This window comes from Hoplias malabaricus, chromosome 10, assembly GCF_029633855.1.
Source record: "Hoplias malabaricus isolate fHopMal1 chromosome 10, fHopMal1.hap1, whole genome shotgun sequence".
Classification (NCBI taxonomy): Eukaryota; Metazoa; Chordata; class Actinopteri; order Characiformes; family Erythrinidae; genus Hoplias; species Hoplias malabaricus.
Window position 1 is genome coordinate 43531310 of NC_089809.1, and position 11451 is coordinate 43542760.

At 50.0% G+C, this 11451-nt stretch overlaps 1 protein-coding gene across 1 annotated transcript; it reads left to right on the top strand.

The window, feature by feature from the left end:
- Window positions 1-4235: 4235 nt before the first annotated feature.
- On the top strand, window positions 4236-9817 carry snai2 (snail family zinc finger 2). Its single transcript, XM_066683407.1, has 3 exons — window positions 4236-4466; window positions 7167-7682; window positions 8791-9817. Exons 1-3 carry the CDS (start codon window positions 4388-4390, stop codon window positions 8970-8972), a joined length of 777 nt encoding a protein of 258 aa, XP_066539504.1. The 5' UTR covers window positions 4236-4387; the 3' UTR covers window positions 8973-9817.
- Window positions 9818-11451: the final 1634 nt, after the last annotated feature.

The following is an 11451-nucleotide window of genomic DNA, read 5'->3' on the forward strand; positions in this document are numbered from 1 at the left end:
CTGCTCCAGCTCTCTCGCTTTCTGCTACTCTCTCACTCTCCATTTGTCTCCTCTCAGTTTCCTTCTCATGTGTCTTTTCTCTCTCTCTCTCTCTCTCTCTCTCTCTCTCTCTCTCTCCTCCTGTGTGATCTTTGCCTGCTGGAGTTCTCTTCTCTGCAGCTCCAACTCATGCTCCATCGCCTCTAGTTTCTCCTGCCCTCTCTCCTTTACCAACTCTCCCTCCATCTCCATCAGGGTGACATTCACCTGCTTAATCTCCCCTCTCCACCTCCAGGGTGAGTGCCTCTCCTTTCCTGCTGCTCTCTGCGGTGTCCTGAAACTCAGACAGTGTCAGTCACTTTAACAGAGGACTGCAGTCCAGGCATCGGCGAGTGTGTGGGGTGTGTTTCCAAGAGGATCCACTGGTGTAGGCTAAGGTTTGTGCACTCTGTCTACGTCAGGATTGGCTCCGTTACACAAACCCTGCACTGTGTCGAACCGTCTGCTTCTCAAAGTAACCCCACTGGCATCGCCATAAGGATTTAGATTTTTAGACTCATCATTAGCAGCAGACAGTGGGGAGATGATATCTACTTTAATGAATCAGTCAGAATTCAACTGTTTTTTAACCCTAAAGGAACACATTACCCATAATGCGTAAAACCAGTTCCACCAATGAGAGAGGCCGATGTTACCATGGAGTGGACTGTGTTCGGGTCCGAGTCGACTCAGAGGAGACTGCTGACTGCTCCTTTAAAGCAGGATGTTGCAGTGTTTCATAAAAAGTAAGTTTTATTTTAAAGCAAACAACTCAAACTCACCTCGGAGGAGGAGATAGAAACCACAACAGAACAGAGAGAGAGATCAACATGGATCTGCAGAATCACGGCTCCTGTATTTTATTCAGGGAACTACAACTCATTTTGGAGATACAATGATTTGATCTTAAACACACACACACACACACACACACACACACACACACAGATACAGACTGAGCAGTCTCCTCCTGTTTGGAGCTGAAGGAGGTCTGCCCCAGCTCAGTGAACCGTGTCTGCAGCAGATAGAGCAGTCCTCCAACAGGGCGCCTCGCCTGTCATCTACAAGAAACAACAGACATGTTTATCACACACAGACGTTTGTTGGAAGTGCTGAAAAAACCTCAGGTGTTTTGTTTTACTTCGACAGAGGATCTGTAACGGAGTGCCTCTGAGGAAGCGGAAGAATCACAAACAATAATGCTCTTCTTCCTCTGAGGCAGCAATTATACCTTAAGTGTGTACTTCAGCGTTGGCCACAGAGGCAGCAGGGCATTGTACCATACAGCAGCTTCCTCCGAGGCAGTGCGTTACATTATTCTTCATTCATTATAACATTATCTAAAACAATTACCAAGTCTTCAACATTTAACCCATCAGTGGCAGTGAACACATTCATCCTCATTCACTGCCTGTAACCTCTATCCAAGTCCTACTCACCTACGGACACTTTTGAGTCTCCAATCCACCTACCAACGTGTGTTTTTGGAGCGTGGGAGGAAACCGGAGCACCTAGAGGAAACCCACGCAGACACAGAGAGAACACACCACACTCCTCACAGACAGTCACCCGGAGGAAACCCACGCAGACACAGAGAGAACACACCACACTCCTCACAGACAGTCACCCGGAGGAAACCCACTCAGACACAGAGAGAACACACCACACTCCTCACAGACAGTCACCCGGAGGAAACCCACGCAGACACAGAGAGAACACACCACACTCCTCACAGACAGTCACCCGGAGGAAACCCACGCAGACACAGGGAGAACACACCACACTCCTCACAGACAGTCACCCGGAGGAAACCCACGCAGACACAGGGAGAACACACCACACTCCTCACAGACAGTCACCTGGAGGAAACCCACACAGACACAGAGAGAACACACCACACTCCTCACAGACAGTCACCCGGAGGAAACCCACGCAGACACAGAGAGAACACACCACACTCCTCACAGACAGTCACCCGGAGGAAACCCACGCAGACACAGGGAGAACACACCACACTCCTCACAGACAGTCACCCGGAGGAAACCCACACAGACACAGAGAGAACACACCACACTCCTCACAGACAGTCACCCGGAGGAAACCCACGCAGACACAGAGAGAACACACCACACTCCTCACAGACAGTCACCCGGACGAAACCCACGCAGACACAGAGAGAACACACCACACTCCTCACAGACAGTCACCCGGAGGAAACCCACGCAGACACAGAGAGAACACACCACACTGCTCACAGACAGTCACCCGGAGGAAACCCACGCAGACACAGAGAGAACACACCACACTCCTCACAGACAGTCACCCGGAGGAAACCCACGCAGACACAGAGTGGTGTGTGTTTGTGTGGTGTGTGTTTGTGGTATGTGTTTGTGTGGTGTGTGTGTGTGGTGTGTGTAATGTGAGGTGTGTGTTTGTGTGGTGTGTGTTTGTGTGGTGTGTGTGTGTGTGGTGTGTGTAATGTGAGGTGTGTGTTTGTGTGGTGTGTGTTTGTGTGGTGTGTGTGTGTGATGTGTGTTTGTGTGGTGTGTGTGTGTGTGTGGTGTGTGTAATGTGAGGTGTGTGTGTGTGTGTGGTGTGTGTGTGGAGTGTAGAAGGAACCCGTATAAAATGATTCTTCCTGAAAATGACTTTGTTGACCGCTGGAATATTTGAGAAGGGAGAAGGGTACAGAGCAGATGCTGAGAGACTGCAGCTACAGAGCGCTCCAGGACAGTCTTATCAGCCTTGAACACCAGAGGGCGCTAATGGCCTGTTTTCTTGGCCTTGATCTGGCACAACACTGACCTCATGAGCCCTGCCGTGTCCCAAATGGAGCCCTACGTCCTGCGGTCCTCCTCTAAGTCTAAACAGCTACTGACCCGAAGGGTTCCGGGTTCTGACGCGTGTGTCCGGGTCAGACGTGTGTTCCGGAGGGTCCACCGGCGCCTGGCTGGATTGAGTTTGTAAAGGAGCAGATCTGGAGATCTATAATGGTCATGTCACAGCAGATGCTGATTAGTCCTCACCTGTATCTCAAGGATTTGTGGGTAATAGGCCTCTACTGCGTGGACCTCACCTGAGGAGCGAGGAGCAGAAGCTCTGGTTTTTAGTCGTTTTTGCTCGGTTCTCTTTCTTCTCCGTTCTCTTTGGGCTTTAGTTACTTGTCTTTTGGTCATTTGAGGTGTTTAGCAAATAGCAACCAGTGACCTAAATACTAAGTATTGTCACACACTCATCCAGTCATTCACACACTCACCCAGTCACTCACACACTCACTCACGCCTGTGGACAGTTTCACACACTCTCCCAGTCACTCACACATTCACCCGGTCACTCACACACTCATCCAGTCACTCACACACTCACCCGGTCACTCACACACTCACCCGGTCACTCACACACTCACCCGGTCACACACTCACCCAGTCACTCACACACTCACTCACGCCTGTGGACAGTTTCACACACTCACCCGGTCATTCACACACTCACCCAGTCATTCACACACTCACCCGGTCACTCACACACTCACCCAGTCACTCACACACTCACCCAGTCACTCACACACGCCTGTGGACAGTTTCACAAACTCTCCCAGTCCCTCACACATTCACCCGGTCACCTACACACTCACCCGGTCATTCACACACTCACCCGGTCACTCACACACTCACCCAGTCACTCACGCCTGTGGACAGTTTCACACACTCACCCAGTCACTCACACACTCTCCCAGTCACTCACACACTCACCCAGTCACTCTCCCGGTCACTCACACACTCACCCAGTCACTCACGCACTTGTGGAATCTACAAAATTATACTCAGGTCTGTTTGAAATCAAGTAAATAAACTCATTACAAATCAAAACTTTCTCCAAACACCTGTCTCCCTTCTCATACTTCACAGAGCTCCACCCACCGAGAAACACCGCGGAGGATTGGACGGAGGGACTATATTATGCAAATTGACCCCGCCTTTTGCACCTGATTAGAAGCGTTGACTGTTATGTTTCCCACCCGTTTTCCGCCTTAAATCCCGCCTTCTGTTGGAGGTCTGCGGATGAGAAGTAATCCTTGGCCAATCCTCGAGGACATTGCAGTTCCTCTTAGCCAATCCCGTGTCAAGGCGCAGGCGGCTTGCAGCCAATCACAGCCCAGGAAGCGGGGTTTGCCGCGATACGGGCGGAGAGACGAAAGTCCCACGTATGTACAGCAGCCAGCGGGTCAGTGCTGGACTGTGGACGCGAGCAGCTCTGGAAGATGTCTCTCTGCGGGACGCTCTGAGGATTAATCCGCGTCAGAGGCTGGTCACAGCGGGGACAGGGTCGAGGACTGTTCTGTCTGCCTCCTTTAGTGAGCTCTGCCAAAATGCCGCGCTCATTCCTGGTGAAGAAACACTTCAACTCCGCCAAGAAGCCCAACTACAGCGAGCTGGAGGGTCCGACAGGTAAAGCCCCGCCGTTCCGAGGGCACGGGAGACACACACTGCAGTGTAGGGCGGACTTTAGGAGTGGGTAGACCCGCTGGACTCCAGCGCATGGGGATGGTACCGTCCTGGGTCTAGACACTTCTCCTCCGGGACCTCTCCGTCCACTCAGGTCCACAGTAGCCTCTAGTCCCAGGCGGTTCTGCTCTGGTTCCGGAGCTGCTCCGTGGGTCTGGAGCGTTAGCTCTTAGTTGTAGATCAGTTCTTCCAGAGAGAGAAGGAGCGAGTGGTGCACTCTTCAGCTCCGGGGCTCCGAGGAGCTCCACTGCGCTTCGGTTACACTCCTTTAACTCTTCTGGAGTTCCTCTGAAGTTCTACTGAAGTTGTATCTTTTAGTTCACTCACCATTTCACAATTACACCACAGTAACTGCGCTACAGTAAACCTCGAGTTTAGGTCTAGACTAAAGTTAATGTTACTCACAGAAACAGGGAACAGTGTGAGGACTCTAAGGGAACAGTGTGAGGACTCTAAGGGAACAGTGTGAGGACTGTAAAGGGAACAGTGTGAGGACTGTAAGGGAACAGTGTGAGGACTGTAAGGGAACAGTGTGAGGACTGTAAGGGAACAGTGTGAGGACTCTAAGGGAACAGTGTGAGGACTCTAAGGGAACAGTGTGAGGACTGTAAGGGAACAGTGTGAGGACTGTAAAGGGAACAGTGTGAGGACTGTAAGGGAACAGTGTGAGGACTGTAAAGGGAACAGTGTGAGGACTGTAAGGGAACAGTGTGAGGACTCTAAGGGAACAGTGTGAGGACTGTAAGGGAACAGTGTGAGGACTGTAAGGGAACAGTGTGAGGACTGTAAAGGGAACAGTGTGAGGACTGTAAAGGGAACAGTGTGAGGACTGTAAGGGAACAGTGTGAGGACTGTAAAGGGAACAGTGTGAGGACTGTAAGGGAACAGTGTGAGGACTGTAAGGGAACAGTGTGAGGACTGTAAAGGGAACAGTGTGAGGACTGTAAGGGAACAGTGTGAGGACTGTAAGGGAACAGTGTGAGGACTGTAAAGGGAACAGTGTGAGGACTCTAAGGGAACAGTGTGAGGACTGTAAATGGAACAGTGTGAGGACTGTAAAGGGAACAGTGTGAGGACTCTAAGGGAACAGTGTGAGGACTGTAAATGGAACAGTGTGAGGACTGTAAATGGAACAGTGTGAGGACTGTAAAGGGAACAGTGTGAGGACTGTAAGGGAACAGTGTGAGGACTGTAAGGGAACAGTGTGAGGACTGTAAGGGAACAGTGTGAGGACTGTAAAGGGAACAGTGTGAGGACTGTAAAGGGAACAGTGTGAGGACTGTAAAGGGAACAGTGTGAGGACTGTAAGGGAACAGTGTGAGGACTGTAAATGGAACAGTGTGAGGACTGTAAAGGGAACAGTGTGAGGACTGTAAGGGAACAGTGTGAGGACTGTAAGGGAACAGTGTGAGGACTGTAAGGGAACAGTGTGAGGACTGTAAGGGAACAGTGTGAGGACTCTAAGGGAACAGTGTGAGGACTGTAAATGGAACAGTGTGAGGACTGTAAAGGGAACAGTGTGAGGACTCTAAGGGAACAGTGTGAGGACTGTAAGGGAACAGTGTGAGGACTGTAAGGGAACAGTGTGAGGACTGTAAGGGAACAGTGTGAGGACTGTAAGGGAACAGTGTGAGGACTGTAAAGGGAACAGTGTGAGGACTGTAAAGGGAACAGTGTGAGGACTGTAAGGGAACAGTGTGAGGACTGTAAAGGGAACAGTGTGAGGACTCTAAGGGAACAGTGTGAGGACTGTAAATGGAACAGTGTGAGGACTGTAAAGGGAACAGTGTGAGGACTGTAAGGGAACAGTGTGAGGACTGTAAGGGAACAGTGTGAGGACTGTAAGGGAACAGTGTGAGGACTGTAAAGGGAACAGTGTGAGGACTGTAAGGGAACAGTGTGAGGACTGTAAGGGAACAGTGTGAGGACTCTAAGGGAACAGTGTGAGGACTCTAAAGGGAACAGTGTGAGGACTGTAAGGGAACAGTGTGAGGACTCTAAGGGAACAGTGTGAGGACTCTAAGGGAACAGTGTGAGGACTGTAAAGGGAACAGTGTGAGGACTCTAAGGGAACAGTGTGAGGACTGTAAAGGGAACAGTGTGAGGACTGTAAGGGAACAGTGTGAGGACTGTAAGGGAACAGTGTGAGGACTGTAAGGGAACAGTGTGAGGACTGTAAGGGAACAGTGTGAGGACTGTAAAGGGAACAGTGTGAGGACTGTAAAGGGAACAGTGTGAGGACTGTAAGGGAACAGTGTGAGGACTGTAAGGGAACAGTGTGAGGACTCTAAGGGAACAGTGTGAGGACTCTAAGGGAACAGTGTGAGGACTCTAAGGGAACTGTCAGGAAGAACTCTGAGAGATCTTTACGGGAACTCAGAAGGAGGGATTACACGAAGTGAGCTTTAAATGGGAACTTTAGAGAACTGAGGAAACTGTGACGGAGAACTCTGATCGGGAAATTTGGGAGAACATTGATGTAACTGTGAGAACTGAGGGAACAGTGAGGGAGAACTCTGAGAGCACTGATTGGGAACTCTTGGAGAACAGTTGACTCTGACTGAACGCAGGGCTCTGAGAACTCTGAAAGAACTGTGTCTGTGTTTGTTAATGTTCTCGTTCTCTCCTCCTCTTTCTCGGCAGTGTTCCTGTCTCCGTATCTGCTCAAAGGCTTTCCGATGGCCGTCATACCTCAGCCCGAAGTCCTCAGCCCCGTGGCGTACAACCCCATTACCGTGTGGACGACTGGCGACTCTCCGCTGTCTCCGCTGCCCACGGACCTGTCCCCGGTGTCCGGCTCGCTGTCCCCGCTCTCTGACGCTTCTCCCGAGGGCCGCGCCGGCTCGGAGAGCCCGAGGAGCGGCGACGAGGACGAGCGGGCGTCCGTCAAGCTGAGCGGTGAGGACGCGGAGAAGTTCCAGTGCGGCCTGTGCGCCAAGTCCTACTCCACGTACTCGGGACTGATGAAGCACAAGCAGCTGCACTGCGATGCGCAGGCGAGGAAGTCCTTCAGCTGCAAGTACTGCGAGAAGGAATACGTCAGCCTCGGCGCACTCAAGATGCACATACGGACACACACACTGCCCTGCGTTTGCAAAATGTGCGGCAAGGCCTTCTCCAGACCCTGGCTTCTACAGGGACACATCAGGACACACACAGGTGAGAGACAGGAGCCCACACACAGCCAGGAGTTCAGCAAGGCTTCCATAAGCCCCCGGTTGTTCATATTATACATTCCTCCTTGTTTCTGCACTCGCTCTCCCCTCTCTCAGCTCCACTGACCACATAGTACTCCCTCTGTTGCTCTGCATACTTTGTTACCCCCCTTCCCCCCTGTTCCTCAGCGCTCAGGACCCCCACAGAGCAGGTGTGATGTGGTGGTGGATCATTCTCAGCGCTGCAGTGACACTGACGTGGTGGTGGTGTGTTAGTGTGTGTTGTGCTGGTGTAGAGTGGATCAGACACAGCAGTGCTGCTGGAGTTTTTAAACCCTGTGTCCACTCTCTGAGACACTCCTCCCTCGTTGGTCCACCTTGTAGATGTAGAGTCAGAGACAGTAGCTCATCTGTCGCTGCACAGTGTGTGTCGCTCGTCCTCTAGTCCTTCATCAGTGACACAGGACGCTGTCGGCTGGATGTTTTTGGTCGGTGGACTGTTCTCGGTCCAGACACTGAGGGGTTTAAAAACTCCAGCAGCACTGCTGTGTCTGATCCACTCTACACCAGCACAACACACACTAACACACCACCACCACGTCAGTGTCACTGCAGCGCTGAGAATGATCCACCACCACATCACACCTGCTCTGTGGGGGTCCTGAGCGCTGAGGAACAGGGGGGAGAGGGGGTAACAAAGTATGCAGAGCAACAGGTGGACTACAGTCTGTGGTTATAGATCTACCTTACCTTAATATCTCTAATAGCAGGGCACTCAGCCATGTCTCGGCTAAAACATCGCGTCCCTGTCTCCCACATCCTGGAAGTTATAGCTCGGTTAGGAAAAAACGACCCAGATGTTTCTAGTTAATGCTTTAGGAAATGAGTGTCGTAGCAGAGGCAGGGGAACGGGAGGTGGAGTCGGGAGGTGGGTGACTCCATCGCGATCGTACTGGGAGGTGGTGACGTAATCAGTGCATGTTTTAGCAGAGGTGGGGTAGGAGAAGTGTGGTAACTCAGAATGAGAAACGCTGTCCCACACTGACTTTAACAACTGTTCTACCCTGGGGTTGTTGGCATCACAGCGCTGATATGTGTCCCTTTTCTGGCAGGTGAGAAGCCCTTCTCGTGCCCCCACTGCAGCCGGGCATTCGCGGACAGGTCCAACCTCAGGGCCCACCTTCAAACTCACTCAGACGTGAAGAAATACCAGTGCAAGAACTGCTCCAAAACCTTCTCCAGAATGTCTCTTCTCCACAAGCACGAGGAGTCGGGCTGCTGCGTGGCCCACTGACCGACACCTGTGCTCAGAGGGGACCTGGACCCTCCAGAGTGCCTTGTGGACTGCGAGACTCTGCACTCTCTCTCTCACCCTACCCCTCTCTCTCTCTCTCTCACTCTCTCTCTCTCTCTGCACAGAGGGGAAAGAAAGACTGTCTGATGACCACCCAGGAGCCTTAACTCTCCGCCTGCCTGTGACTGAGTCTTCTGTTCGTTTCAGTCCGCTCCTGTTTGTCATGCGCTCTGTCATGTGCTTCCAGTCGAACAGTATTCTCACTGTTTCCAGTGTCGGACCTCTCTCTCCCTCTGCGTACTGTAGTATTGTTTACTGTTGTGTACGATCTGGGAGGTGGTAGTAGGGTCTGGCATGAACCCCCCCCCCCTCCCCCCTCCACACTCCAGCAGTAATTTATACCAGCTACGATCCATCGTCGGATGTTTAAGGATATGATCATTGCTATGTTTGTCGTTGCTGTTATTTTAGTCTGTAGCAGGTGGTGCCACGACCAAGCCAAAGAACAAAGGACCTTACCAAAGAACTGACCAAAGCCATGTATTACATAGGGAACAAGTGCAAAACCAGCTTCTACTTTTTGTGTTGAAAGTGTTGAAACCTTGAGCATTTCGTGAACGTGACAGGAACAGTCCACCAGCGCTCGGACACGCACCACTCTCACAAGTGCCTTTCAGAGGTCGGGAGCCTCGCCCCAGACTTTACCCCAGTGTTTGTAATCCTTGTTTTTTATACATTTGAATGTACGTGTGACTGAAATGATTGTATCTCGACAGTATGCATTTAAAAATGGAGTGGGTGATTATTTTTGTATTGCTTTTTTACGTTTTATGAATAAAAATGATTCCTGATCATTTTTAACATTCATTTTTAGTCGTTGCTGTTGACTGTAGCACGTGAGGATATTGAGCTCCGTCTTGAATGAGTGAGTGAGTTAATGAATGAATAGTAGGTGTATTTAGGGCTGGACAGTTAATCAGCTTCAATATTCAGAACGTCTAAATGACGTAATCTTGCATATTTTGATTATATTTTTAATTTATTATTAATTCTGTTAATACGTCCCCACAGTCTATTCATGTACTGTCCCTTTAAGACCACACTACCATGCTTTATTCACGTGACTCTGCCCCGTCCAATCCGCCACAAGAAGAAATATGAAGGAGAACCTAAACACAGAGGCGAACCGAGCGACTGGAGCGGCTCGTACCAAAGAGAAGCGCTGCGTCTGTGGTTTGGACGTGTTCTGACTTTAGTGAAGACACCGAACATAAAGAAGTCAAATGTAAACACTGAGAAAAACCAGTTTCAGACCGAAGTGAATCCCCCGGTCTGTTTCACACTGAACACAATCACACACCGAATACGAACAGAGCACGGCTCAGACGCAGAGACGGAGCTCCCAGCCGCATCAGAGACACACACCCCACCTTTAACACTGGAGTGTGTTTACAGCACGAGCCTCGACAGGGAACTGAGACACAAACAAATAAAAAACAATCCTTCATTAAATGTAAAATGTTTAATTAATCGTGCTATTAATTTGCAGTGGTATCGGCCAGCACTAGCTTTTCCTCTGCAGCGCTTTGTTCTCTGGGACATTATGGAGTGTGTGTGTGTGTGTGTGTGTGTGTTGGTTTTCTAAATCTAAGACAGTCCAGTATTGTTTGAGGTTATCATCCAGTCCTTGGTGTTTTACAGATTAATGAACACCGAACTTCACTGAGTTTAACGAAGTGTGCTGTAGATTTAACAAATCCATACGATCAGGAAACATCTGGAAACACACTTTTACTGAGTTAAGGTTGTTGTATTGAAGTATATCCAAGCACCGCATTTATTCATAAGATAAATAATTTGAAATAATAATAATAATAATAATAAATAATAATAATAACTGTAGGTGATTAAGACTTTTCTACAGATGTTTAAAACATATTCCTCTCGATGCTATAACTATTTTACCTCGGCTCTGGACTGGGTCTCTAGTGGCTGTTGCTACAGCAGTGACTCACTCGCTGTTACCTGATTCATTAGGTGGAGAGTGTTAACCCATCTTTCCATCACTGCTTACCCGGAGTGAGTAAGAGGAACGGGCTGTGTTAGACTTAACTGGAGTACAGGCACCGACCGGCTCCAGGAGGCGTTCACACATAGCGAGGGACTGAGTCAAAGTAAAGTGAATCCTTTGGTTCCGAGTCAGTTCTCTTCTGCGGATCAGAGTTGAATCATGATCAAGTTCTCACCCAAAACTGGCATTTGACAGACATTAAGTGTCTGTTGTAGATCTGACGACACAGAATGACACACACAGGAATGACATCAGCGGGGATCTGAGCGCAGCTTCAGCGCATGAAAACCAGCTCCACCTACCGGTGACTTGTTATCATATCATTTACATTATGTTTCAGTAGAGAGCCAATGAAAACATGGACACTCGTTCAGAGGCTTCAGAGCCAATAGCTGCACCTGTAGGCGG

Bases quoted from the DNA above. Each gene is read 5' to 3' on its own strand.
- snai2 (XM_066683407.1), top strand. From the start codon at position 4,388: ATGCCGCGCTCATTCCTGGTGAAGAAACACTTCAACTCCGCCAAGAAG. The intron at 4,467-7,166 runs GTAAAGCCCCGC...CTTTCTCGGCAG, and splicing joins CGAGCTGGAGGGTCCGACAG to TGTTCCTGTCTCCGTATCTG. The intron at 7,683-8,790 runs GTGAGAGACAGG...CTTTTCTGGCAG, and splicing joins ACACATCAGGACACACACAG to GTGAGAAGCCCTTCTCGTGC.